Source organism: Sylvia atricapilla, chromosome 14, assembly GCF_009819655.1.
Source record: "Sylvia atricapilla isolate bSylAtr1 chromosome 14, bSylAtr1.pri, whole genome shotgun sequence".
In the NCBI taxonomy this organism is placed as follows: Eukaryota; Metazoa; Chordata; class Aves; order Passeriformes; family Sylviidae; genus Sylvia; species Sylvia atricapilla.
In genome coordinates this window covers 17,902,328-17,929,913 of record NC_089153.1, presented here as the reverse complement: position 1 = coordinate 17,929,913, position 27,586 = coordinate 17,902,328, and the positions used below count along the sequence as shown (strand labels likewise).

The 27,586-nt window shown below is 56.4% G+C and overlaps 1 protein-coding gene across 1 annotated transcript; it reads left to right on the top strand.

Moving 5' to 3' along the window:
* The first annotated feature begins 5,722 nt into the window (after positions 1–5,722).
* On the top strand, positions 5,723–25,707 carry FGF1 (fibroblast growth factor 1). Its single transcript, XM_066329449.1, has 4 exons — positions 5,723–5,743; positions 20,278–20,470; positions 24,158–24,261; positions 24,906–25,707. Exons 2-4 carry the CDS (start codon positions 20,302–20,304, stop codon positions 25,098–25,100), a joined length of 468 nt encoding a protein of 155 aa, XP_066185546.1. The 5' UTR covers positions 5,723–5,743; positions 20,278–20,301; the 3' UTR covers positions 25,101–25,707.
* The last annotated feature ends 1,879 nt before the right edge of the window (positions 25,708–27,586 follow it).

Sequence of the window (27,586 nt, the reverse complement as noted above, 5' to 3'; positions counted from 1 at the left end):
GACACAGACCCGGGACAGGCACAGACCTGGGACAGACCTGGGACAGACACAGACCCGGGACAGGCACAGACCTGGGACAGACACAGACCTGGGGCAGACACAGACCCGGGACAGGCACAGACCCGGGACAGACACAGACCTGGCACAGGCACAGGCACGGGACAGGCACAGACCCGGGACAGGCACAGCCCAGCCCTGGCACCCAGAGGCAGCCTGGGCACTGCTTTGGCGGCGCTGCTGGCACAGGACGTGCCCCTGAAACGTGCCGATAAGACACCGATGATGGGGAGCGATTCCGTCTGCCATTCAACACATCCAGTGTGTCCTCATCTGACAGCTGCTGCAAGGGCACGGCGGGCACCGAGCTGATCCCACGGGCACTGCCCCTGTGCCGGGCACTGCCAGGGCGCCCTGGGGGCTCCGGGCACCAAAGCAGCACCGAGGGATCCCGGGGGCACCACTGCCCACTCTGCCCGTGCCCAGCTGAGTGCCAGCTTGCCAGGGCAGCATGGAAGTGCCCATCCCTTCACAACACTCTCCTCTCCAATCCTGTTCCTTTCCCTGCCAAGCTGCGCCCCAAAACACCAGTCACAATTTCCAGGTCACGAGGCTGGCCCTGTTCATTCCCCTCCTGTTCTTGTCCCTTTGCTGTCCCCATCCCATGGCAGATGCAGGAGGGCCAAGGGCTGAGCTGATCTCATGCCTGTTTATGTTCATGTGGCTTCTGAGCTTTGGTTTGGAACCATAAAAATATGTTATTTACTGTACAATTAAATATTTGTTTCCTAGTGGGTTGGACTTGTGTGAACTGTAGTTTCTACAATACCCTTCAAGCATGGCTTACACTTTCCTCATTGCCTTCCTTTTCATACCTTTAATTCCCTCACTCCTTGTGCCTTTATCAGCTGCGGGGAGGTTTGCCAGGGACTTTACACAGTAAAATATTAAACAAAAAAAAAAAATTAAAATTATTTTCAAATTGGCTTCCTCTCTCACTTTTTCTGTGAGAAGCGCAGTGGCAAACCAAAAGCAGAATATTTCTTAATTACTCAGGAGCACTTCCCCTGCACATACATCAGCCCAGCCTGGGCACCCAATTGCCGTGTTTGTAATGGTGGTGACAGTGCTGTGACAGGCTCGAGGAGGCTGTCACAGCCTGTGGCTGCAGATTATCTGCCTCAGCACACTTGCCCGGGTGCTGTGCTTGGCTCTGATGGCTGCTGTTTCCAGCAGGAGCCTGGAGGGCAGGGCTGGGGGCTGCCTGGCACTCCCGTGTCCCCAGCACGGTGGCACACTGCTCCAGGGCCATGGGACCAGCTCAGGGTTTGCCACGTTTGATCCACGGTGTGATCTGTGGGAATGTGCAGGGCCAGGAGCTGGACTCGATGATCCTTATGGATCCTTCCAGCTCAAACTCTTCCACGGTGCTCTGGTTCAGTGACTCCAATTTTTTCTGGTTTTTGGACATACATCTCTTAAACACATTTCGGTGTAGAAACCCAAATGATTTCCCTCACTTTTTGTGGAAGCAGATGAGTTTCCCATTCCTTTGGCACTTCCCAGTGGGGCTCTGGCCTCTCCCCGTGCACCGCACAGGCAGACCCCAGGCAGACCAGCCAGCCCCTGCCCTGCACAGCCCCACACTCAGGGCCCAGGACAAGGCCAAGCTGCAATTCTCCGGGTTAATTGCCAGGATGCCAGTGCAGGGGAGAGACAGAGATTCCTTTGTGCCGGCTCCAAGTGCCTCTGTTCCAGGAGAACGGCTTATAACCGACCTTGCTTTGTGTGCCCAGCCCTGGCCGGACACTGTTTGCACAAGTAGCTGGGCTGACAAAGACAAAATCAGGAATTCTTGGAGATTTTGGGTGGTGAGATATCTCCTGGAGCAGCCCTCAGACACAGCAGCCCCAGTTCTGTTTTCCTCATGGGCTCAGCTCAGAAAAGCCAGGGCAGCACTGAGCGGGGCTGACATTCCTGAGGGAGCCACCGCTCCGAGGTCCTGGGCTGCCCTCCCTCACCCAGCCAGGGAGCAAAACCTCCTGGGACACCGAGGCAAGGAAAAATCCACCAGCGGCACCCTGGGAGAGCTGGGATCCTCCACGTCCATCCATCCTTGCTCCAGCCAGGTCTGGCCCTGCAGCACCAGCACCTGCCAGCAGCACAGCCTCCCCCTGCTTGTGCCAAAGCCAGGAGAGAAGAGGCTGTGTCTGCTGTCAGGCACATGGGAAATAAGATGAAAGGCAGAGAGTGCCCAGCACAGCACGGGGAGCAGCTGGGACAGCGCTGAGGGGACAGATGTGGCTTTGCCACCTCCCCTTCAGAGCACCGCAGCTGCTGTCAGACACTGCTCCGAGCCTTTTCCTTCCCGAGTGGGGAGAAAGCTGCCTTGGCTTGGCTTCCAGGGAAATGGGGCAGCTACAAACGCTGTGGAAACCACACAACAATCAGAGGAAAGAGGAAAGTGATGCTGATGAGCAGAAACTGGCTCCAGGCCTCACCTTGGGCGGGAGCTGGGAAGGACAGCAGCTATGGCAAAGGAGCAGTGATGCACCACACCCTCAGGAATTCCCTGGGTGGCAGCAGCTCCCAAGGTCAGGAAGGTTCAAAAGCAGCCAAAGCTGCATTACCTGGGCCTGCAGAGCCCCCCGGGATATAGGTATTTATATACGTATTTATATACGTATTTATATACGTATATATATTTTAATATACAAATAATTAAAAAATATATATATACATATATAAGTAAGTGGCACAGGGTGCCCAGAGCAGCTGTGGCTGGCCCATCCCTGGGAGTGTCCAAGGCCAGGTTGGACAGGGCTTGGAGCAGCCTGGAATAGTGTGAGTTGTCCCTGCCCATGGCAAGGGCTGGAACAAGTTGGACTTTAAAGTTTCTTCTAATCCAAACCATTCCACGAGTCTGTGGTTCTGTTTTTGGTAAGTTTTGGGAGACTGTGATGAGGGAATAGCAAACATGCTCGTGGGATCTCAGCAGCTCTTGGGAACAGGCCGTGGCAGTGGATTGGTGCTGCTCCTGATGGAGCAGGAACTGCAGGGAGGAAACATCACTGGGCAGGGGAGGAGGACAAATGGATTCTGTCAAGCTAACTCGATCTATTTTTAGATAAAACTGTAATTAAGTCAGTACTTGATAACAGCAGGACTTTTAAGGTAATGGGGCTTCTGTTACATATCTAAATGCAACATGGCACATATTAAATGAATCAGGAGATGTCTGTTTTCCCTGGAATGTAATTACAGAGAGGCCTCGCTTGCTCAGGGGATCCAGGAGCCCTTGGGGAGGCAGCTCTCGGCTCTGGGCTGATGCCCAGCCGAGCAAACAGCATTGGGTTCAGTGGCTCAGGTCATTTGTTCAGATACAAAGGCTGGCAGTCATTCCTCGGGAGGGGCTGCTCCCTCCTGGGAAACAGGCACTGGGAAACACCAGCGGGATCCTGCTGAAGGAGCCGGGACTGAGAGTCACCTCCAGGACCACGGCAAACAGAGTCACTGGCCCGGCTCTGCCTGGGCGAGGGACAGCTTCTGGCAGAGACCAGGGAGGGCAGGAGGACTTTGCTGAGCCCCAGGCTCCTGCCTGGCTCCCAGGGACAGGGCCCCGACCCCGCCCGTGCTCCTGCAGGAACAGAGCCACATCTGGCACAGCTGCAGCAGCTTTGGGGACCCTCAGAGGTACCCTGGACCACCAGGTGTCCCCTCGGTGTGACACCAGCTGTGCCCAGGGACAGCTGTACCCGCTGCCACTCGGCCAGAGCAGCTGCTCTGCTGCCACCCAGATGTGCTCCAGCTGTGGATGCTGCAGCCCCACCTGCACGGGCCTCAGACACCCTGTGGCTGCCAGATGTGCCACAGCCAGAGCAGCTGTGCCCCGGCTCCAGCTGTGCCCCCTGGCAGGGCCATCGCCTCCTCTTTGCCCTGTGCCCCGGCTGTGCCCGCCCCATCCAGCTGTGCCCAACCCCCATCCAGCTGTGCCCGGCCCCCTCCAGCTGTGCCCGTCCCCATCCAGCTGTGCCGGCCCCATCCAGCTGTGCCGGCCCCATCCAGCTGTGCCCGTTCCCCTTCCAGCTGTGCCCGCTTCATCCAGCTGTGCCCGCCCCATCCAGCTGTGCCCGCCCCATCCAGCTGTGCCCGTCCCCATCCAGCTGTGCCCGACCCATCCAGCTGTGCCCGTCCCCATCCAGCTGTACCCGCTCCATCCAGCTGTGCCCGCCCCATCCAGCTGTGCCCGTTCCCCATCCAGCTGTGCCCGCCCCATCCAGTTGAGCCCGCCCCCCTCCAGCTGTGCCCAGCTGCGCCTGCTGCGGTTCCGCGGTGCCCTCTGGCGGCTCCGGAGCCTCCCTGCGCCTCCCTCTCCTGCGGGATTTTCCCAGCTCAGTCACTTTATTCACCTTTCCCTTCATTAAAACCTCTGTTACCTTTATTAAGTGACTTTTCCTCCCCTCTTCTCTCTTCCACGATTGTTGAAGGCAGAAGTGGCTTCGTAGGAGCTTCTGGGTACCAAAATTCACTTTGTTAAGAAAAACAGCCTAATTTGGAGAGACTGCAAGAGGAGAGGTTTGGCCCTGGTGAGAGTCCCCCCAAAAAGAGAGCACATGGTAAGTGTCAGAGATAATTCCTTATTTCACATAAAACTGGTTATTGGGAAGCGGGAACAAGAAAACAATTAAATAAGTCATTAACACAAATAATACAATGTAATAACTTTACATATTTAATCTATGCTTGTGATATACTTAATATATAGAATAATAATTAAAAATACTCAGAAATAAGCTGAGAAAATAAGTGACGTCCAAATTTTGGACCTGAATTTTTCACATTTCTATGAAGAGAAGGATATGCAAGGATCTGGACTCCTGCACATGGGATCTCCGTGTCCCCTCCTGTCCCTCTCCTCCCCGTGTCCCCTCCTGTCCCTCTCCTCCCGGCGCTGGTGGCATCGGGCGTTGATGGCAGCGCACGGGGCCGGGGCCGGCCGCGGTTCATTCCAAGGATTCTGCGCGCTCCGAGCGTATTTTTAATGTATTTATCTCCCTGCAGCTTCCTGCCAGGCTGCTCCGCGGGGGAAACGGGCACACAGAGGCCAGCGGTGCCGGGCCACCGCCACTGTGCGGCCGGTGGGGACAGCCCTGGGGACACGGGGCGGGATGGAGCGGTGACGGGCACGGGGCGCTCCCCACGGCTCACAGCAGCCCTGCGGCAGTGCCCGGGCCGGGAGGGCACAGTGAGGGCCCCGCAGGAGCACGGGGACACGGCAGGGATGGCAGCTGGTGGCAGCCTTTGTCCCCGTCCTCGGGCGGGCAGGCGGAGGTCCTGGAAGAGCCTCCGGGAAAAAGGGGGAGGCTGGATTCAATCCTTGTCTTTCACCTGGGCTAGAGTCCAGCCCCAAAATAGCCGTCCAAAAACAAGATCACATGAGAGGAAAAAAATAGCAAGGCGAAGGGATTATCCATCCATACTTCCCTGTCCTATGCGGGCGCGGAGCCGCCGGCCGCCGGCGGGGCCGCTCCGCGGGGCGAGTGATCCCGGCAGGAGCTGCCCGGCTCCGGGACGTGGGGCGAGGGGCAGCGTCACCCCAGCACATCCCTGCCCACCCGGGCAGGTCAGCGCCGCTGTCCCCGGCTGTCCCCGGCTGTCCCCGGCTGTCCCCCGGCTGTCCCCCGGCTGTCCCCCGGCTGTCCCCGGCTGTCCCCCGGCTGTCCCCGGCGCCCAGCCCTGACCTCAGGTGAGTGTCTCCGGCAGCATCCCGCGCCTCCCAGCCCGGCACAGCGGCACGGGCTCCCGGGGCTTTGCAGTCCTGGCCCGCAGGGTTTGCGGCAGGTTCCTGAACTCCTGCCAGGGCTCGGCAGCTCGGCCACGTGTGTGGTGCTGAGGGACAACCTGCGGTCCCCTTTTCCTCTGGCCGGCTCTGGCAGGGAGCTGGCAGCAGGCAGGAGGGGGCTCTCCGCTCTGGGGCTGTTCCCAGCTCCTACTGGGCTGAGGCATCGGGGAATATCGCTTCAGGAGGGGTGGAACCAAAGCCCAGCATCTCCTGGGTCTCACTCCGAACGGGCAGGAAGTTCTGTTTAGGTTGTCTCTGCTGTGGGGCCGTGGTTTGGGGGATGAGGAGGCGCTGCCTGTGTGCCTGGGGCACCGGGAGGTGTCACTGACGGGACCCGGAGCCCAGGGGCTGGTGGGCGCTCCAGGCAGGGAGGTGAGCACGTCCCTCACCACAGACAGGGGCAGGAGAGGAACTGGGGCAGCAGCCACCCATCAAACTCATCCTGAGAGCCTGAGAAATACCACCTGAGAAATATCACCTGAGAAATAATATCACCTGAGAAATAATATCACCTGAGAAATAATATCACCTGAGAAATACCTGCAGGCACCTGCTGCAGGTGCTGCTGGCACTGCCCGGGCAGGGCAGGACTGGGGAGGGCAGGGGGGAAGGCAGAGTCGTTGTCATGGCAGTGCCACCACCTCTGAACAGACCCCATCTCTGCAGTGTCCCATCCCTGCAGTGTCCCCCATCCCTGCAGTGTCCCCCATCCCTGCAGTGTCCCCATCCCTGCAGTGTCCCCATCCCTATATTCACCCCATCCCTGCAGTGCCCCCATCCCTGCAGTGTCCCATCCCTGCAGTGTCCCCATCCCCGCAGTGTCCCCACCCCTGCAGTGTCCCCATCCCTATATTCACCCCATCCCTGCAGTGTCCCCACCCCCCCCCAGTGTCCCCATCCCTCTGGCTCTCGCAGGGGCCATGCAGCACTGGCGGTTTCTGGGTTTTGGCCAGCCCTCCTGTCCCTCGTGCCCGGCGCAGATCCCGCTGCCCAAGTCCATGTTTGCTCTGTGTCTGCGTCGCTCCGGCTCTTGGCTCCATCCCGGGGCCACCAGCCCTCGGGACAGGCAGAAAGGACACAAATTTGGCAGGACACCGTCTGCCAAGCACCGCAGCGGGGCTGCCGAGTGCCAGCCGCAGGCGGGGCAGTGGGGAGGGCTGGGCTGTGGGGAGTGGTCCCTGGGGTGAGAAAACGGACCAGTATTTCCTAATCTTCCTCACCACCCCATGCCTTTGGTCCCGGAGAGCCTGAGGCAAAGCCAACCCTGTTCTCCTCTTAGACTCAGAAATGTTTATCTATATCTATTTTTTATTTTCTGAGAAAGCAAGAGGAAATCTTGGGCGGGATTTTTAAAAACAAAGAGGGGGAGAAATGTGGATGGATACGTCCGGAAAGCTCCGAATCCACGTGCGCTGTGCGGAGCTCGGGGAGCTGTCCCCAGCCGGAGCTGGTGAGCACAGTGAGCTGGGGAATGTTTGATCCAAACGCCGGGGCTGCGGCATTTCCAGCCGGAATGCCTGTCCAAACACACAGCTCCGCGTGAGCCGCCGCTAAAAGCCTATTCTGAGCCAGCTTCAGATAACGCAGCCTCAACACCGCCACATCAAAGCGCTCGTGGAGCCCGGCCAAGCGCTGAAATCACCGCTCGGGCTTCATTAGGGCTTCATTAGGGCTTCATTAGGGCTTCATTAGTGCTGCGGCAGCGACCTCGCAGATGACACAGCCGCACCCCGACCTGAGCCCACCCCGGCACCCCCAGAGCCCCCAGAGCGCCCCAAAACCCCCGAGCCCCCAGAGCCCCCCAAAACCCCCGAGCCCCCAGAGCACCCCAAAACCCCCGAGCCCCCAGCGGGGCCAATGCCCCGGCACAGCCCCGGGCAGAGCCAGCACCGCCACCAGGCTCCAGCGCCATCCCTGGGGACAGGAGCTGTATTTTATCCGGCTGACAGCGCTCCCCCGGCGCTTCGGCTTTTAAGGCCAGGCTCTCCCGGTGCCAGCGGGAAGGCAGCCGTGCCTGAACAGCCCTGGGGGTGCCCCTGGGGACGGCAGGGACCACCAAGGGACCGCAGGGACCCCCAAAGGACGGCAGGGACCACCAAAGGACGGCAGGGACCCCCAAGGGACGGCAGGGACCACCAAAGGACGGCAGGGACCCCCAAAGGACGGCAGGGATCCCCAAGGGACCGCAGGGACCCCGTCCCCGCTGGCCGGGGCGCTCGGGGGTGACCGGGATGAGGAAGGTCATCGCCTTCCCGCAGGGCACTGAGACACCCAGAGCCGCAGGAATGTCGTGGGGAGGGGAAGGGAGAGGCGAGGGACAGGAAAGCCGATGCTGCTCCGGTTTCTGGGGGGTTTTATCCGCTCCTGGCGCCCGGGGGGATCAGCCGCAGCCCCCGGCCCCGCTGCGGGGCTGGATGTGAGCAGCCTCCCCGTTCCCCCCCCGCATCCTCCCGCCGCTCCCCCGCCCCCAGGCAGCTCCTCCTCATCCTCCCCATCACCATCCCCGCTCGCAGTGTTCCATCCCGCTGCTCCCCGCGCCCTCGGAGCCGCACCGGGAGCAGCGAGCAGCCGCCGGTAGGTGCGGGGCGAGGGGCGGCGGGGCCGGGCAGGAGCGGGGCTGAGCCCCACGGGACTGAGCCCCCCGGACACCCAGGGGATGGCCGGACACACCCCACGGCGCGGGGTCCCGCGGGAGGCTCGGGATCCCCTGGGGATGCTCCCGGATGCTCCGCGGATACCCAGAGGTGTTCTGCCACCTCCACAGAGCCCTCGGGGTGCTCAGGGGCACAGGGAGGTTCCGACCAGGGTCGGGCTGGGATGTGCAGAGGCAGCAGGTCTCTTCCCCGGGGACAGCTTTAGGGGGGCAGGGTGCTGCTCCCCCCAGATGGGACAAACTCCCCCCAAAAACCCTGCAGGTGCCCCCAAATCCTGGCAGGGAGGAGTGGCTCAGCACCATTCCGAGTGACAATCTCCAAATTACTGCAAATTCACCTGGAGCTCTGGGTAGAAGCAGAAGCCCAGATCGGAATTTGAATTTAAATATATTAAGCCTCAAACATTTTAAACGGCAAAACACAATATTTGGACCATTAAAAAAATACCCCAAACAAAACCAACTAAAAAAAACCCCAGACAGAACAACAAACAGAAAGGAAAATTGGTGCAGTGACACAGCACTATAAATGGTTCATTTTTGATGCAAAATAAATAAGTCATAGAACCATAGAATGGTTTGGAGAAGCCGCAGCTTCTCTGGGCAATTAAGTGTGGTTAGGGATGCCCCATCCCTGGCAGTGTCCAAGGCCAGACTGGACAGGGGATGGAGCAGCCTGGGACAGTGGAAGGTGTCCCTGCCCATGGCAGGGTGGATGAGTTTTAAGGTCCCTTCCAACCCAAACCAGTCTGTGATGATTCCATGATTTATGACTGAAATAACACCACAGGGATTATCCTGATGAACCTGACAGCCAAAACTCCTCATCACTAACACAGCTCTGAGCTGTGGGCTGCTCTCTCAGCCAAACCAAAGATGCCAAACACAAAGACAAATTCCTGCAGGCTCGAATGTCCCCGGCTGGAGGTGCAGGTGTCAGGCTGAGACTCTGCATGGCCCCGGGGGTCATGGTCCTCACTGCCCCCTGCCTTTGCCAGCACTGCAGTCTCTTGGCTCCTTTGGGCCGTTTAGCGAGGGTGACACCCCTGACAGGGCAGCAACATGCCCCTGTGCCCTGTGACAACAACAGGTCCCTGTCCCCACCGTGCTGGGCGTCCTGGGCACAGTGGGGAATAAGGAGCCTGAGCCAGCTGCATGAGGAGCTGCCTCAGCTGGGAGGAAGATCAAGGTCTGAGCAGTGGGAGGAAGGCCAAAGTCATTTAGGGAGCTCGGGAGGAGAAGTTCATCCCCTGGGCTGGGGTGGAGCTGGGAAGGAGAGTTTATCCAAAGGGCTTGCAGAGCTCTGGGTCTGGGCAGAGCCCAGCTCTGGGCAGCCCAAAGCCAAAGTGTGTGTTCCTGCAGATCCCAGCACGGAGGAAGCCGGGCTGACCCGGTGTGCAGGGAGAACAATTGGACATTGTGCTGCCTTATCACCGCTCAGGCCTGGCCTGCCTGAGGAACCCATTAAACTTTAGACCCCTCTTTGGGCAGATCCTCCCGTACTCTCATGTGCCTCCTCAGCCTCCCAGCCCTTTTCACCCTCCAGGTTTTTTTGTCTCTACTTTTCCTTTGGCCTCCCACTTTATTTTGGCCTCCTGCCCTTCTCAGCCTCTGCATTTCTCTCACCCTCTCGCCCTTTCTTGGCCCTCTACCCTTTTGCAGTCTCTGTGTTTTCTGTTCCTGTTTTTATTTCTGATCAACCATTTTTTTTCTCTTGCACGCTTCAGCCTTTACTTTTTTTTTCTCCTCAGTTTTGTGACTCCAATTCTTTTCCAGCCTCCTTCTCACCTTTAGCCCCCATTTCTCTTTCAGCCTTCTTATTCCGTCCTTTTTTTTTTTTTTTTTTTGCCACTTCTTTATTGCCTTCAAAACACATTAGCACTTGCACTGGATCTTATAAACCCTTTTAGTAAATATTCCATGGGGGAAAAAAAGTATATTCCAGGGAGATAAAGGCTGCCCTGACCTCCTGGGCTGCCCCTGGGTACCAGCACTTCTCCCTCCTGGGCACAGTGGGCACTGACTCACCGCTGGGGCATTTTTAGGAATCCTGTGTCCATTGTCTGTCAGTGCAGAGCTGAGGGGGATTATCGTGGAGCTTGGGTCTGGCTGGGTCTGTCTTTCAAATAGAAACCTCACAATGAAAATCTCTTTGCAGAAGGATTTGTTGAAAACCAGTTCAGTGACACAATGGCTGTGTCCTGGTCTCTGCTGTGGAGGCAGGAATCCTCCCTCTCCCCCTGTGTTTGAAAGGTGCCTGACTCAGTGCTCAGTTCCTATTTCTTCCCTCGTTTCCAACATCAGAATCTGTTGGTTTGAAGCTGTTGGAGGAGGAAAGCAGAGGCCAGGGCCACGCAGAGCAGCTGCAGCAGCAATTGGTGACTTGCAGTTTTATATTCCCCAGAATCTGTCAGTGTTTAACAGGGAGGGTGGCACTGCCCACCACGGGATGGGGACTTGTGCCTCATGCCTGGATTTGAGGCAGCTCTGGCCTCCAGCCCTGAGGAGACACAGACACTCTGCACCTGGCCCCAGCAGGGACAGAACTGACTGCCACAGGTCCTGCTTCTCTCTCTAAAACATTGAATTAAAAAGGTTTATTCATTTCCATCTGCTGAAGGTGGCAGAGAAAGGCTGAGACAGACTCTCACAGTGGCAGGTTAATGTTTAGGAATTCCCTTCAAGAACAAGCTAATACATAGCCAATGCTAAATAAAGTTCTATTAACCCCAGCACAGCACCATTTACCTCGGTTTTAATCAGGTCACAAACCCCATTCTGCTGGCTCCTAACTCAGAAGTGAGCTCAGAAGAACCCCTTTGAGTGAGCTCAGAGCCCCTTTCCCTTTCTGTTAGTTCTTTCCCTACCCCCAGACTCCCTCCCCTGGCCGGGGAAAGCCCCAGACCGAGAGGGCTGCTGGGGAAAGCACCGAGCTGGGATCCCACAGGCAGGTTCCCAAGGCCACAGCATCAAAGCCTGCAGCTGTCCCTGAGCACAGGGCAGAAGGGGCTTCTCAGGGTGCCCAGGTACCACTGACTCATGGCATGGCGACTGAAACCCTTTTGTCCCCTTCAGACTCCTTTTGGGAGTGGTGCTGTGTGCCCTGAGCCATCCTCCGAGGGTTTGCCCACTGCCCACAGCAGTCTGGACACACAGTTCAGCCGTGACTCACGGCCCACTGCTGCTCACAAAGTCTGTCCTTGCTCCTGGCTCTTAATTTAGATCTGTGTGGCAGCCTTGATCTCGGATCTCTCCTTTCCACAGCTCCAGGGCTGGTAAATGTGCCTGTGGCACCTCAGACCAGCCTTGCCAGCTCTGACCTGTGCAGGGATCCTGTTCCTGCAGAACCACAGAACCCAAGAGCTGTTTAATTTGGAAAACCCCTCTCAAATCATGCAGCCCAACCATTCCCCCAGCACTGCCAAGGCCACCACTGACCCGTGTCCCCAAGAGCCACATCCACAGGTCTGTTAGAGCCCCCAAGGGGCAGCCAGCCTGGCAGTGACCCCTGTGAGGGGCACGGTGCCCACCCTGCTGGATGCTGGTCCCACGGGGTATTCCCAGCCCAGCTCCCCCAGCCTGCTGCCCTCCTTGGGCCACAGTCCCCCCAGCAGCTGCACTCTGAGATTTTCTGCCCCGTGCTCAGGTCACAGAACAAGAGCAGGAGCCTGAGGAGTGGTTTCCCTTCTCTGCTCCGGGGCAGACAGGAGGGGGAGATCTTTACCGTGACAAATCCTGCTCTGTGCATCCCGAGATGAACTCCAGACCCGAGCTGTTTGCTCATCCCAGACACTCTCTGCACGCCATAACCCCCTGGAAATGATGCTGATCAGGGAGCTCAGTGCCAGACAAGCCATCTGCTGCCTGCCCCTCTCCCTGGCACACACTGGGAGATCAGGGAGATGCTGCATCCCTGTGCCACCCAAACAGGACGTGTCCCACGCTGTCCCCTCCATGCATTTCCAAATTCCCAGACCTGGCACAGGGCCACTCCTGCATCCCCAAGGCTGCCCTGCTTTCCCCCACTCCAGTTATGTGTCCCTCCGAGAGGTCCCTTGCCTTCCCAGAGAGATCCATCTGCTGCACAGCCCCACAGGACACGTGGGTGTTGTAAACAAAACTACCCAACTGTGGGCTTTTGCCGGTGGAATTTCCATCCCCCTTGATACTTGATTCTCTATTGAAGGTCAAATCTTGGACATAAAGTACAAGTACTTAACACCAAGTAAAGTACCCTCCCTTCCCCTTCCTTAGTATTCCTATTGCTGCAGCGTGCTCACAAAAACTTCCACTTGATGGGAAAAGTACTGGCTGCCAGACTCCAAACGGGCATCCTGGAGCTCCCACCCGCCCTGTGCATCCCCCACAAACCACAGGGGATGCTCACTGGCTCCCTGGGGCCCCCAGTGCAGGGCTGAATGTGCAGCTCACGAGTAAGGAAAAGGTAAAACCCGTCGGGGTTCTGGTTGTGGCACCCCCAGGCAGGGGCACAGCAACTGCTGAGCCCCACACTCTGCCTGGGAGACCAAACATTTTTCGTTTAGTGTGTTTTTGGGGTTTTTTTCCTACTTAGTTAATCCAGGGCATCTTTCTGTCTTGATTGTCACCAGCCTCACAGCAGAGCAGCTCTGGCTGCCCCTGGAGCCCTGGCAGTGCCCAAGGTCAGGCTGGACACTGGGGCTTGGAGCAGCCTGGGACAGTGGAAGGTGTCCCTGTCATGGCAGGGGTGGCACTGGATGAGTTTTAAAGTCCCTTCCAACCCAAACCATGATCCTTGGCTGCATCCCTGTGGGCCCACAGCCTTCCCCTGAAGCAGCTGTGGAAACACGGGGCACAACAAACGCCGCGGTGTCTCTCAACTGCCCACTGGGGAGCTGGAAATAGCCAGCGTGGGTGAGACCTCGGGGGCTGAGGCTCAGCAGCTTGTCAAAATTGCAGCCTTCTGCCCTGCACTGTGCCCTTTGTGGTGCTTTGTTGTTTACAGAGATGAGAAGGGGCAGAAGAGCATCCGAAAAACATCCCCTTCCCTCCGAGGGTTCTGTAATGGAAACCCGAGGCAGGGCTCTGTTTTCCTTGGAGCAGGGTGGCAGCTCTGCCTGCTCCTGCTGCTGGCACACAGCCTGTGGTCACACATGTCACAGCAAGGACCAAACAGGTGCCCAGCCCTGCAGGGACACAGGTGGCTCCTTGTGTCCCTGTCTGGGACAGCAGAGCCAGAATTTGGGCTGTACCTTCCCCAGTGAGTGACTCAGGCTCCTTCCTGGGCCAGAGCTGAGGGTGACACAGAGAGCTCCATGAGCTCCAGAGCCGCCCCCTGCCACAAGTGAGAATTCCCCAGTTTGTGCCTGGAGAACACAGACCGAAGCAGTGACCTGTCTGGCTCTACAGACCACAAGAGGCGGAGGTGCAGAGCTGCTCTCCTTAGTTTACTGCAGTGACTCCTTAGCCACACTAATTCCAGGGTCTTTTCTGCATTTAACACGATTCAGCCTGAGCTGGCCTTACTCTGATCTTTCATCTGAAACACTCTTTGCCCACTCCTACATGATGCAGCTTTTCACTGGAAGGCATTTTCCCCAGTCCCAAAGTCATGCAGATAAGAAAATTATTATTTATTGGAGGATTTTCCTGGTAATAGCCACTATTAACTCAAGCTTTTATCTCGCTGTTATTGAGCAACAGCTTAAGCTCCTTACTCAGGCAGCTTGGAGGAAAAAAACCAGGAGTCAGCATCCAGGGGTTCTAGAGACTGAATTTAAAATAAGACATTGGGCAACAGAATTAAGAACAGGATTCTTCCAGCCAGTCTTACTCAGATGTTAAAAAGAGCAGCTGTATAGCCCTTACACAAACACTGCAGGATGAACACCATTGACTGCCTGCACATTTTCATAGGAAATCATTGCTGAGCTTATGGTGAACCCAGAAACCAAGTGATTTTCCGTGGAGCAGCCCAGAGCGAGGCTGTGCTGGAGGAAGTGGGATTTCTGAGCGATGATATGTCTACTGATGGTTAACCACCAGGATGGATGTGGGGTTTCACTTGGCCTGGAGATGAAACCCCCGATTCCAGCATCCCCTGCTTCTCTGGGGAAGGACAGGGTACAAAGGCTGAACCCAAACTCAAACCCCAGGTTTGAAGCTGGAGCCAACCCTTGGCTGGGCTTGGCCACCCTTCAGCTGCAGGAACTGCCTGACACCGTGGGAGCATTCCTGCTCTTTGCTCCCAGTTCCAGCCCCATGAGCAGCAGCAGCAGCCTGGGAGGTGTTGGAGCCGTCTGAGCACCGAGGGGATGCTGAGGGCTGGCCCAGGGTGACCAGGACAGAGTGACAGGCACGTCCCTCCACGGGGCTGGGACTGGAGGGCTCACATGGGACAGGGTGCAGCAGCAGAGCCACAGCACTGCCTGGATTAACAGCACAGAGGAGCTTCTGGGGCTGCAGTTTGTCACTGGGCATCATCCATCCGTCTGTCCGTCTGTCTGTCCGTGGGCGTGTGGGGCAGCCACACCTGCGGTGGCAGCCCAGACAGCCACAGCCAGGCTCTGTGCCCTGACTGTGCCCAGGCTCCTGCACAGACACCGGGGCTGGCTGGCAGGGGTGGGGACACTGGGGAGCCGGCTGGAGTGCCACCAGCTTTACCTCCTGTCCCCAGGTGCTGGGCAGGGAAGGGACCCCACTGCAGGGCCCCCCCAGTCTGGGGGCTGCTGGGCAGGAGCCAAGGGCACACGGAGTGTCCCCTGCCCCAGGGGTTTTCATACCATCACAAAACAGTGCAGCCAACCCTTTCCCAGCTGCAGCTCCCCTCTCCAGGCTCCTTTCCCAAGCACAGGCACAGCCAGGGAGGAGAGGCACCCACAGCCCTGCCCATAACCAGGGTGGCAAACCCCAAACAAGGTTCCTGTGCCCGGTGCATGGTCCCTGAGTCCTCAGCAGCCTCGGCAGCACAGAGCCATCCCCCTCGGGGGACAGGGATGGGACTGGTGTCACTCGTGGCACCTGTTGGTGGCTGCTCCCGGCCAGCTCAGCGTGCACAGGAGCAGGGACGATGTTTGCACTGGCCTGGGAGAGGGAAAGGGCACCCTTTCCCTGTGCAGTGATCCGCTGTGGCTGAGGGGGATGGCTGATTCCTGCTGGAGAGCAGGAGATGATGACAGCAGGCCTTACTTAAATTGGCTTTTATGCTTTCGGTCACACTTCACTCAACACATTCCACTTGCCAAGGGTCAAATCTGGCTGATAAATATTTCATTAAGCAGTTAATCACATCACTAGAGATAAAATCACCTGGCCATAAACAAGACTAGAAACGAGCCAGTGCATTCCACTGATACTCACAGGGTGATCTATTACATATTTATCATATGCTTTGCCTAATCATTTATTAAGTCCTTCTAAGAGGATGTAGAGCCCAAGGAATTCGAGCTGTGCCTTGCACTGCCAGCCCTCGGGAGGCCAACCCATGCTGATGATAACCCCAGACCCACCGAGCTGCTCCTGCAGCAACCAGAGCATGAGGAAACCTCTGCCTGGTGTCTAACCCTCTCCTGGATGAAGAAATCCACCCCATGAAATGGTTCTCTAAAAGTTATGATGGATAAAATCCCTGTTTCTCTGAGGGGTGTTTGTTCCACGTGCCCAGGCAGATCTCAGGTCACCCCAAAGCCCACAGGAACCCCCGGGAAAGGCAACTCAGAGCCTGAATTCCTTAAAAATGTTCTACCTGTTGTAAATGCTTCCCATTCCCATATGGAGTGTCTGAAGTGCCTGGGAGGGGCTGCTCTGTGCAGGTGGCTGCAGTCAGCAGTGGGAATGGGAAGGGAGCCCATCAGGAGGTGATGCTGTCTGATCCCAGCTGAGTCACACGTCCTGGATTTCTGCTTTAATGGAGAAAATAACACTTCCCAAAGTGAAACCAACTGGAGTGTTTCCACTGAACTCACCAGAGCCAGGTTCAGGAGACGCGGATCTCATTAACTGGAGTTGGACTAAACCTCAGGAGACTCCTGGGTTTAGCAGCTTCTCATCTCTCTGGAATTCTCTGTGTGATCTTAGGTGATCATCTAAATGACAACTGTGATTAACTGCTCTTTTCATCACCGTGGCCACTCAGAGGCCATGCAGACCCTTTCCTTCCAACCTTACATAAAAAATTGTGTCCAAAGCCAAGGACAATCTTGATGTATTTGAGCCAATCCAATCTGGTTTTAACCCAGTAGGTGAGATACTTCTACTCCATGTAGTAGCCAGGTATTTCAAACCTAAGGAAAAAAGGCTCACCTTAGCTGGCTGCCTCTGGCTTGAGTCTTTGCTGGCCACAAATTAAATATGCCACAATTAAATTTGTGCCACAGGAGCTATTAAAAAAAAAAAAAAAAAAGCCACAAAAGTTTCTGGCAATTCTGACATGCAACAAAACTTTTGGACCATTAAGAATCCCCCACTTTTCCATCCACACCACCTTTGTCATGCAAACAAGTGCCGTGTAGTGAAATCAGCATCAGCTTTACAGCAGAGGGAAGAGGTGCCCACTCCTCCCCAGTGCGTGCTGTTGTTTCAGAGCTCACACACGTTGGCAGCACAGCCAGCCCTCGATGCTCCGAGTCAGATCCTCGCAGAGTTTGGGATTTCACATCAAAGCCACTGGTTTGGCCAGTGATAAAGTTTGGAGCTGACCCCAAACTTCTCAGAATTTCACAGCTATTCCAGCTGGGCTCCTCTCCCTCAGAGCTGCAGGGAGCAGCACAGCGCAGCCACCACGGCGCAGCAGGACCTGGATCAGATGAACATTCGCCTTTAACTCGTTTCTTCAGGCTTTTTTTTACCTTCAGAAATTCTTTCTGAGCCTTTGGGGTGCTGACATCTCCACCCAGGAGAAAGAGCTGGGTGTCCTCAGCTGCCCACACTGCAGATGGAGCTGGGGCTGTCCTGGAGCTGGTGTCCTGGGTGCAGCTCCCAGGGATGCAGCTGGCTGGGGGATTTCTCTCAGGCTGTTACACAGAGCTGGAGGAAAGAGGAGCCACAAACACTGCTGCTCTTGGACAAGCAGACTCCAGCTCAGCTCCAAATCCTGGTGTCACTGGTGGGGTCAGCAGCCATTCTCCTCTAGCAGCAATCTCCCCTTGGAACGTTTGCCTCTCTCCATGGGGCACCAAATAACCACTGGAGTGTGGTGTCTCTCAGCTTTGCATATTTCTGTTCTGCTTTGAGCTATTTAATAGCACTGTTGGGCTTCTACCCAAAGACATAAGGCCCTTTATGTTGTCTTTGGTTCAGGTTCTCTCTCTCACTCGTGCTTTTTAATTCCCATAAAGCCCTAACATGTTCCTGCCAAAAGTGCAATGGTGGGGCCATGAGGGGTGGTGTTTGTAGAGGAACAACTCCACGGCCATAAAGTCTGAGGAGAGCGATAGTATTGAGCACGGGGAGACAAGAGCAGTGGAAAAGTGTTCAGTGAGATTTCTGGGGCAGTCAGGGCAGCTGGCAAGCACTGGAGCCTTCCTAAAAATAGCAAAAATAACCCTAGAGGACATAAGTGATGAGGAAAGCTGTTTCCAGTTGAGCTGCTCTGGTCAAGCTGTCTGGAGATGCCCTGAGACCCTGAGGGTAGCATCCAGCCTGCTCCTCACTCCTGCTGGCTGCAGAATTTGCTGAGATCCTGCTCAGAGCTCGTGGATCTGGGATGTTTGCTTCTCAATACCACCCATCATCAACCCAGGAGACTTCTGGGTGTCTTTTACCCTCAGATAAAGGTTCAGGAAAAGCTTTGGTTCTAGGAAATTACCCAGTGCTGCTGATCTTGATTAAAGCTCAGTGGAGGAGCAGAGCCCTGTGTGCCACCCTGGGTGACTTGGGGGCTTTCCTGGCAGTTGGCAAGGAAACTGAACTACTGCATGAAAAGTATGATGAGAGAAAAATAAATGTAGGGACCAGACGCTCTAAGAAATAATTTCACCTGGCAATGGTGTTAAAAAACGATGTTGAGTCTGTGTTTGGCACCACCTGCTTTGGAAACCACCAAGAGCCACAGAGCTTCTGAGGCTGCATCTCCAACCTCATGGCAATAGATGGGGGCTGGCCTGTGTTGTCATTCCAGAAAGGAGCACCCAAAATCCCAGTTTGTGTCAAATGGGGCGTCTGAGAGCCTGGGCTGAAGTCTGTGTCCAAACCAGAGTTGCTGCAATGGCAGGAGGTGCTCTCACCAACAGCACAGCCTTTATCTCCAGGGGTTCAGCTTTAACAATCCAACTTGCAGAGGTTTTTACTCTCTGCAGGCGTCTGGGATCCATTTCCAGGTGCAGCTTCCCCTTCTTGCAGCTACCTTTGCTGTTTGTGAAGAGTTTAGAGCCAAGTGTTTGGAAATTCTCTGTGTGTGAGTGTGTGTGCTGCAGAGCTGCCACCCTCAGTATCTGCCAGGGCACTCCAAGCACCACAGCAAACCCACACAGTGTGGTACTGGCTCCATCCCAAGGCACCAGTAGCACAACTCACTGCTAAAAAGACATTTTTACAACCTATAAACACATATAAACAGTGACTGTAAAATATTTTCCATAATATAGCTGTGGGAATACGTGACATTTAAAGCGATTTCCTGTATCTAGATTTATTCTGTGCCATGTCTTTTCCTGTTCATAAATCCACTTCTCTCCAAGCACTACAGAACTCTACATGCATTTTCTGTGTATGGAAGATAGAATGAATTCGTGGGACATTTTAAATATAGTTTCTAGGCTGAAAACATGGCAGTAGCTGGAATATCTGTGGGACTGTGGCCCCATCTCCTGATGCCACCTCTGCAAGGGCACTTCTGCGGCAGCACTTCTCACTTCTCAGCCTCCAACATCCACAGCATCTTTCCCTGCTCGGCCTGGTGATGCCTCCAGGTTTTGGCACACACATGGATTGTCACCACAATCTCCAGCAAAAGGAGGTTTCGATATGATCTTTCATTAGACCAGCTTAACCCAAGCCCATCCAGCCTGGCCTTGGGCACTGCCAGGGCTCCAGGGGCACCACAGCTGCTCTGGGCACCTGTGCCAGCCCTGCCCACCCTCACAGGGGAGGATTTCTTCCCAATATCTCATGTAACCCTCCCCTCTGGCAGGGGAGGCGATTCCTTGTGTCCTGTCACTCCAGATCCTTGACCCAAGCCCCTCTCCTGCTCTCTGGGAGCCTCTTTAGGCACTGAGATGCTGCTGGTTGATTCATGGTACATCCTAGACTCAAAATTCTTGGTCACTGCCTGGGTAAATCTGCTCATTTACCCAGGCAGTGAAAGTTCCTGCTCATCTCCCAGCACATCGAACGTGTGTCCTGACCTTTTCCGTGTGTGTTCCCGGGCCAGGTGAGCCGCAGAGTGCCAAGAGATGAGCGATATTTACTACCTGACCTGCAGTGGGGGTTGCAATTCCTGCTCATAATTGTGTTGGAGAGTTATAATAGCGCAGAGAGACTTTTACCTGGGCTCCCTTCCCGCCTCCTGTGGCTTCCAATCAGACGCTGGGTGTTTTCCAAGCTGCTTTTCTGAGGGTATAATTTTAGCGCGCACGTCAATAGACAGGAGAACAAAACCAGAATTGGCTGCGATAAAATTAAAAGGACGAGAGTCGCTCCTGGGCAGCCCCACCCCGGCAGGAGACAGCCTCCCACGCCGGGGGAGCATCACCTCGGGCTGTGAATCACCTGCCCCCGGTCCCCCGGCGACCCCCGGGCCCCCTCCCTTCCTCCCGCTGCCTTTAAAGGCTGGCACTCGGTGTCACCCCCGCTGTCACCTCTCTTACAGCCCGGCCCTGCCACCGGCTGCGGGATGGCCGAGGGGGAAATCACCACCTTCACGGCGCTCACCGAGAAGTTCAACCTGCCCTCGGGCAACTACAAGAAACCCAAACTGCTGTACTGCAGCAACGGGGGCCATTTCCTGCGCATCCTCCCCGACGGCACCGTGGATGGCACCAGGGACCGCAGCGACCAGCACAGTGAGTGGCCGTGGGACAGGACACCTCCCCGGGGACACACGCATGGGGGTGGCACACGGAGCAGGGCGGGGGTGGGGTGGCTGCTGTCACAGCGGAGGTGTCAGCTGTGTGAACAGGGGTCAGTCCGCCACTGGCTTCAGCTCGTGGGCGGCGGGACAGAGAGGGGACACGGCTGGGGACACGGCTGGGGACACTGCAGCGCTGGGGACACAGCAGGGGACACAGCAGGGGACACGGCTGGGGACACGGCAGGGTTGGGGACACGGCTGAGGACACGGCTGGGGACACGGCTGGGGACACGGCTGGGGACACGGCAGGGTGGGGGACATGGCAGGGTGGGGGACATGGCAGGGTGGGGGACACTGCAGGGGACACGGCTGGGGACACGGCAGGGCTGGGGACACGGCAGCGCTGGGGACACGGCAGGTGACACGGCAGGGGACACTGCAGCGCTGGGGACACAGCAGGGGACACAGCAGGGGACACGGCTGGGGACACGGCAGGGGACACTGCAGCGCTGGGGACACAGCAGAGTGGGGGACACGGCAGGGCTGGGGACACGGCAGGGGACAAGGCGGGGCTGGGGACACGGCAGGGCTGCGGACACGGCAGGGGACATGGCAGGGGACACGGCAGGGTTGGGGACACGGCTGGGGACACGGCAGGGTTGGGGACACGGCAGGGTTGGGGACACGGCAGGGGACACGGCTGGGGACACGGCAGGGTTGGGGACACGGCAGGGTTGGGGACACGGCTGGGGACACGGCTGGGGACACGGCAGGGTTGGGGACACAGCTGGCCCTGGCAGGGAGGGCTCAGGCCATCCCACACACACACAGCACGGCTGGAGCCTGTCTTTGTTTGCCATCCGTGTGCCACAGCCAGTTGACAGGTCACCCGTGCCACGGTGTCCCCTCCGCTGTCCCCATCGCGGCAGGCGGTGCCCTGGTGGCTCCAGCCGGAGGGACATTGGGACCTCTGCTGGGAGCAGCTGCTCCAGCAAACGCCACCGCTTGTCCCGCCCAGGAATCCTCGGGAATTTGATGGGTTTTTTTGTGCTCTTGCATTACCAAACACCCTTCAGAGGATTTTTTAACTCACCGCCCAGGAGAGCTGGGGCTCACACAGCACATCTCCTGCACGGCTCCCTGCGCTGGGCTCTTGGCAGCCACCTCTGGGTGCACCAGACCCGGAACATTTACTGGAACGGCACCGGCACCTGCCAGGCTCCTGTCTCGTCAGAAGGAAGGGCTGCGAGGAGCCAAGCCAGCCTTACAAAGTGCTAAGAAAAGCACTTTTATTTTCTTTAAACCGCAAACAGCACGCGTGGCCTCTGCCCCCAAACTGAACCTTTCCTCTGGCTATTGTTGTTTCAATGACAGGCAGTTTAGAGCCCAGTTTTAATTACAAACCCTGTGCTGGGGGAGGGATAAAGGTGAGCTCCCTGAGGCTGGAGAAACACAGCCTGCAGCTCCAGCCTCCAGCCAGGAATAAAGCCGGCATGTAACCCTCAAAACCTGGGGAAGGTGGACGGTGACCCAAAGGATCTGCCAGAGACACTGCTGGGCTCACAGACACCAGGAGAGGTGCTCTGAGCTCAGGCAGCGTCTCTGCAGCGTTTCCAGAGGTTTTGCTGGAGTCAGAAGGAGAGGTCAGGATCAGGATGGCATCTCCTGGGACATGGGGAGTCACCAAGGACGTGAGCACCACTCCTGTGCCCCGTCTCAAGCTGCTGTCCCACGGCACGGATGCTGTCACCCAGCCCAGTCCTTTTCCCTCTGGAAAAGCAAATCCATCCCCTTGGAGCGGTCCCCACGGCTGCACCCGCACGTGGGCAGGGAGTGCAGGCAGGTCTCCTGCATCCAGCACACTCCCACCTCCCTGGCTGCTGGCCTGGGGCCACGTGTTTGCAAAGCTCTGCCAGAAAGGAGCCTCCTGTAAACCATCTCATAAACTGGGAGGTAGGAACACACTAATATTTACAGAGGGAACTCCTGGAAGGGCTGTGTGCCAGCAGAGCAGCCTTGATGAGATGTAGCCTGCTCTGAGCACCCGTGGGTGCCCACGCTCCTGCCACTGCAGCTGGGAAATGATGGAGCAGCTCAGCATCACTGCTGGGGTGCGAGAGGAGCAGCCCAGAGCATCACTGGTGTTGTCACCCAGCTGGGACAGCCACCTGCCAGCCCCAGGGAGGGACAAGACACAGCAATACCCCTGGTCATTGGGAGGGCAGTGGGGACCAGCAGGGCTCCAGCTGCACTGGTGCTCTGCAAACAGCCCCTGCCCACGTGCTTTTTGTTCCAGACAAATAGGGAGAACTCTTATTCTTCTCTTAAATGGCCTCAGAATCAGGGAGGATCTCTAGGAAGAGCAGGAGGAGTCACTCTCTCTGAGCCTTTGTTGTCCAGCCCCATGTCAGGATCCATTTCCCACATCCTCTACGTGGGTGTTCCAAGCTTGCACCAAGGAATGGAAAGAAAGCCTACCTGGACACTGCAGATCCTCCAGGATGAAGCTCATGCTCATCTCTACAAAAAGTCCCATTTTCTTGTTTTCAGCCCGTTACTTCATGGAAGGAAATCTCTGCACAGACCTGTAAGAGAACCTGTAAGAATTTAGTGCACAAGCTCCTTCCTCTGGACCCACTGTTCTCCCTCCCTCGGAGGCCAAAACCCTCAACGTGCCCACTGGCAGCAGGAGGGTCCCTCACTCCCCTCTTTTCAGAGAACTATCATAATTTTCACCCCATTTTCCTCTTTTCTCCCTGGACTGCTCCTCAGGGCATGCAGGTGGGCTGGGGTTTTCCCAGGGCACATTCCCAGCCTAAACCAGGCATGCACAGGGGCCGAGTACTCCTGCAAACCTGCACCCACACAATTTCCTAATTAACCATCATTTGCTGAGCAGGAAATGCCAAAAATGAAGAATGTGAAACCATTAAAGCAAAGATTTTGCTGGAATGGGTGTTCCACCAGGCCAAGAGGTAACATTGCCTTTTACCTCATCTAAATAAAGATAAATAAATTAAATATAAACAGGAAGGAAGGAGCTGGAGCCAAGACATCCGTTCATGCTTCATTCCAACCAACCTAAATATTGCTGTTATAAATCTTAGGGGAAAAAAGCTGCCTGCGAGATGGGAAGGATCACTGGGAAGAGCTGGAATGTGCAAGTCACTGTGACTGCAGCCACAGCCTTTTCTGTTTCCCCATTCTCCATCCACAGCACACTGGATAAATGCAGCTGCAGCTGACAGCTGGATGGGATGCTTTGGATCAGGGGTTTGCAGTGCAGGCATCTGCAGCTGCCCAGCCCTGGCTCAGCTCTCAAAATACTTCTTCATGTGTCACTCCTTAAGTGTCTTGTCAAACCACATGAGAAATTTGTAAATTAGAGCCAGAATTAAAACCCCAATCTCCTGTGTCCCGTTCCAGCATCGTAACCAAAAGGCTGCCCTTCCTTTGATGTAAAAGAGGGGAAAAATTGCTCTTTGGTTCCCAGAGGATGGCTGTGGGATTTCTTTGAAGAAGAGGGTACGAGGAGACACTTTTATTACACGCTGTACTGTTTCCTATAAACTCTTTATAAGCCAGACTTCAACAACATACCCCACTAACCTTCCTGGCAGCGCTTTCCCTCCTCTTTTTCCTATTTTCCTCTCACCGTTGTTTTGTTTTTCCCTGGCAGTTCAGCTGCAGCTGAGTGCAGAGAGCGTGGGCGTGGTGCACATCAGGAGCACGCAGTCGGGGCAGTACCTGGCCATGGACACCAACGGGCTGCTCTATGGCTCTGTAAGTGGGGCATCCCCGGGGTGAGGCACGGACAGGGCTGGGGGCCTGCAGCAGTCTCACACTGAGAAATGCACAGCACAGGCATTAATTAGGCTCCATTGGTGATTCTGGCAGCTGCACGGCCGCTCCGCAGCTGGCTCTGTTTTGGGGGAAGTAAATAAATTCCCAAATAACGCCGTTTACTGCCCTGCCGCTGACAAACATTGTGTTTCCTATCGGACACTTGATGGATGTTGTGTTTCATACCCGGAGCAGCAGCTGCCGCCTGGTGTAGGTGTCCCTGCCCAAGACAAGGGGGCTGGAGTTTGATGGTCTTTAAGGCCTTTTCCAACCCAAACCATTCTGGTTGTGTGCTCTGAGCCCGCAGCTGCCCCCACACAGCCCAGGGCCAGGAGCAGCTCCTGGAGCACAGGGCTGACTGGGCACTGCCAGTTCAAATTCCCAGGTCACAGACACCTCGTTACAGGAGTGGCCCAGGGGAGTAAACCAAGGCCACCTACCCCACGGTTTAAACATGAGCTTTACTGGGGTGTGGGAATCCCAGAGGTGGGTCTGGATGGCATCTTAGAGAGGAGCTGGGATTGTCACATCAGGAACATCCCCGTGGCACTGGCTCACTCTCCCTTCCCCGGGCTCTCTTCCAGCAGTTACTGGGTGAGGAGTGCCTGTTCCTGGAAAGGCTCGAGGAAAACCATTACAACACCTACGTGTCCAAACTGCACGCGGACAAGAACTGGTTTGTGGGGCTGAAGAAGAACGGGAACAGCAAGCTGGGCCCGAGGACTCACTATGGCCAGAAGGCGATCCTCTTCCTGCCCCTGCCCGTCTCAGCCGACTGAGAACCAGCCCCAAAGCTCAGAGACGACCCCAAATCCCAAAACCCAGCTGCTGCTGCCTCCCTAGAGCTCATCAGAGCTCCGAGCTTTAGGTCAAGGCTTTGCCAAATCCAGCCAAAGCAGAGCCCCTTTGCTCTGCACGAAGCTTTGCAGAGATGAGGGGGTGACACCTCCCAAGGTCCACGGGACCACATCTCCCCCTGCCCTCAGCTGTGTGCCACGTGTGCCATCACCCTGAGCTGTGTGCCATGTGTGTGCCATGACCCTGAGCTGTGTGTGCCATGTGTGTGCCATGACCCTGAGCTGTGTGTGCCATGTGTGTGCCATCACCCTGAGCTGTGTGCCATGTGTGTGCCATCACCCTGAGCTGTGTGCCCGTGTGTGCCATGACCCTGAGCTGTGTGTGCCGTGTGTGCCATCACCCTGAGCTGTGTGCCATGTGTGCCATGACCCTGAGCCGTGTGTGCCATGTGTGCCATGACCCTCAGCTATGTGCCATGTGTGTGCCATGACCCTGAGCTGTGTGCCATGTGTGCCATGACCCTGAACTGTGTGCCCGTGTGTGCCATGACCCTGAACTGTGTGCCATGTGTGTGCCATCACCCTGAGCTGTGTGTGCCATGTGTGTGCCATGTGTGCCATGACCCTCAGCCGTGTGCCATGTGTGCCATGACCCTCAGCCGTGTGTGCCATGTGTGTGCCATGTGTGTGCCATGACCCTCAGCTATGTGCCATGTGTGTGCCATGACCCTCAGCCGTGTGTGCCATGTGTGTGCCATGTGTGTGCCATGTGTGCTGTGACCCTCAGCCGTGTGCCATGTGTGCCATGAGCTGCAGCTCCCAGGACTGCCCTGGGCAGGCACCCAAAAATGTGCCCAAGGGTCACGCCAGTTCCCAGAGAAGTGCACGTTTTGTGTCCCCAGGATTTCTAAGGCAAAGCCTCCCAGGATCCTGTGCGTAAATACATTTATCCATCCAGGTGTGTAGCTTCTGACACGCCCTGGAGCAATTCCAGGTAGCACCATCAGTCCTTAGCCAGGGCCAGCCTGGAAAGTGCCAGCTGAACATGTCAACTGAACTCGGCAGAGCTCCAGCCTCACACCTTGGCCTCCCTCACAACATCAGTAGCGTGTATTTCGTGCTAGTACCTGCCATATGTTATTTGTGTTTATTTATTAAGTAAATACGTCTCTTCTACGGGCTGTTCAAAAGTAGTTCCAGGCACCTTGAGGCTGTCCCAGTGAGAATGGGGCAGTGGCAGTGGCTGGTGTGAGCAAGGGGCTGCACAAGGGTGGCAGAGCATTACCCTCATTCCCAGAAGGATTTCTCCCACTGCCTCTGGGTGTGGCTAAATGGGCTCTAAAAATGGCACTGAGGCCCCTTTGGTGGCTCCCAAACCCCCTGTGGAGCTGTTTCCCCACTGCTGGCACAAGGCACATCTCCCAAACAGCCTGAGGGCAGCTCAAAGCCACTCCTGCCAGCTGAGGACATCCCCAGAACACCACAGTGCCGTGCTCCACCCAGAGCACCCACTGCTCCACTGGAAAACCTGTGCCAGGGCCTCACGGGGAAGAATTTCTCTCTAATATCAGATCTAAATATATCATCCTTCATCTTAATCATTTCCCCCCTGTCTTATGCTGCCATCAAGGACAGGGACGAGACACAAGTGCTCCCTGCCCCAGCAAACCCAGGATCAGCCGTCCCACATGGAGGGAGGAATAAAAGGCACTCTGCCTCGCATATTTCTGCTCCAGCAATTAGCCACTAATTGCTGCGCTTTACAATTGCTCTGCTAATTACTGAACTCCTGAACTTCTGCACTCGCAGACCTTCTCCCCAGCGCTGACAGCATCTCTGTACTGCCAGGCTCCCGGGCAAACGGGGGAATGGTGGAGCCACGGCTGGGAAGGGGCGTGTGCCAGGCCCTTACACCTCCCTTACAGCCCTCAGAGCTGCTTCCCACCCGTGGGATCCACGAGGGAATGGAGGGGAAAGGCGGATTCTGCCGATCCTGCAGCTCCCAGCTGCTCCCCTGCGCCAACAGAGGCACCCAACCACTGCCTGCCTCAGCTGCTCTGGTGGGCCCAGCACGGAATCCCAAACACAGAGCTGGGCAAGACAGGGGGATGTGGGCAGCCAACAACACCCACACTTGTCTTAAACACAGCAGTCGCCTTCCCTGTGAGAGCCTGGGCTGTCACTCCGGTCAAAAAGGGAATTAACGCATGAGCGGGGGAAGCGGGTGTCTAATTAAACTGGAAAGCTGGACCGTGTGATGCTGGATTTAGCTGGGCTGTCTCGCAACCCCTCATTAAGCCAGGGCACTCTCTGGTCAGGCTTCTGCTGCTCCCAAAACGCCCCCGCAGGTACAGCCTGACACCCGGCTGGGGAAAAGTCAGCACCCGGCCTGGGAATCACCCCGGGAAACCGCAGGGATGGCTTCAGCTGAGGGACAAGGCATTGGCCGGGGAAAGCACCCTCACCTC

What these genes read in the sequence shown, in the direction of transcription:
- FGF1 (XM_066329449.1), top strand. Translation starts at nt 20,302, where the DNA reads ATGGCCGAGGGGGAAATCACCACCTTCACGGCGCTCACCGAGAAGTTC. An exon ending in GGACCGCAGCGACCAGCACA is followed by an intron (nt 20,471 to 24,157) that starts GTGAGTGGCCGT and finishes TTTCCCTGGCAG; the next exon opens with TTCAGCTGCAGCTGAGTGCA. An exon ending in ACGGGCTGCTCTATGGCTCT is followed by an intron (nt 24,262 to 24,905) that starts GTAAGTGGGGCA and finishes GCTCTCTTCCAG; the next exon opens with CAGTTACTGGGTGAGGAGTG.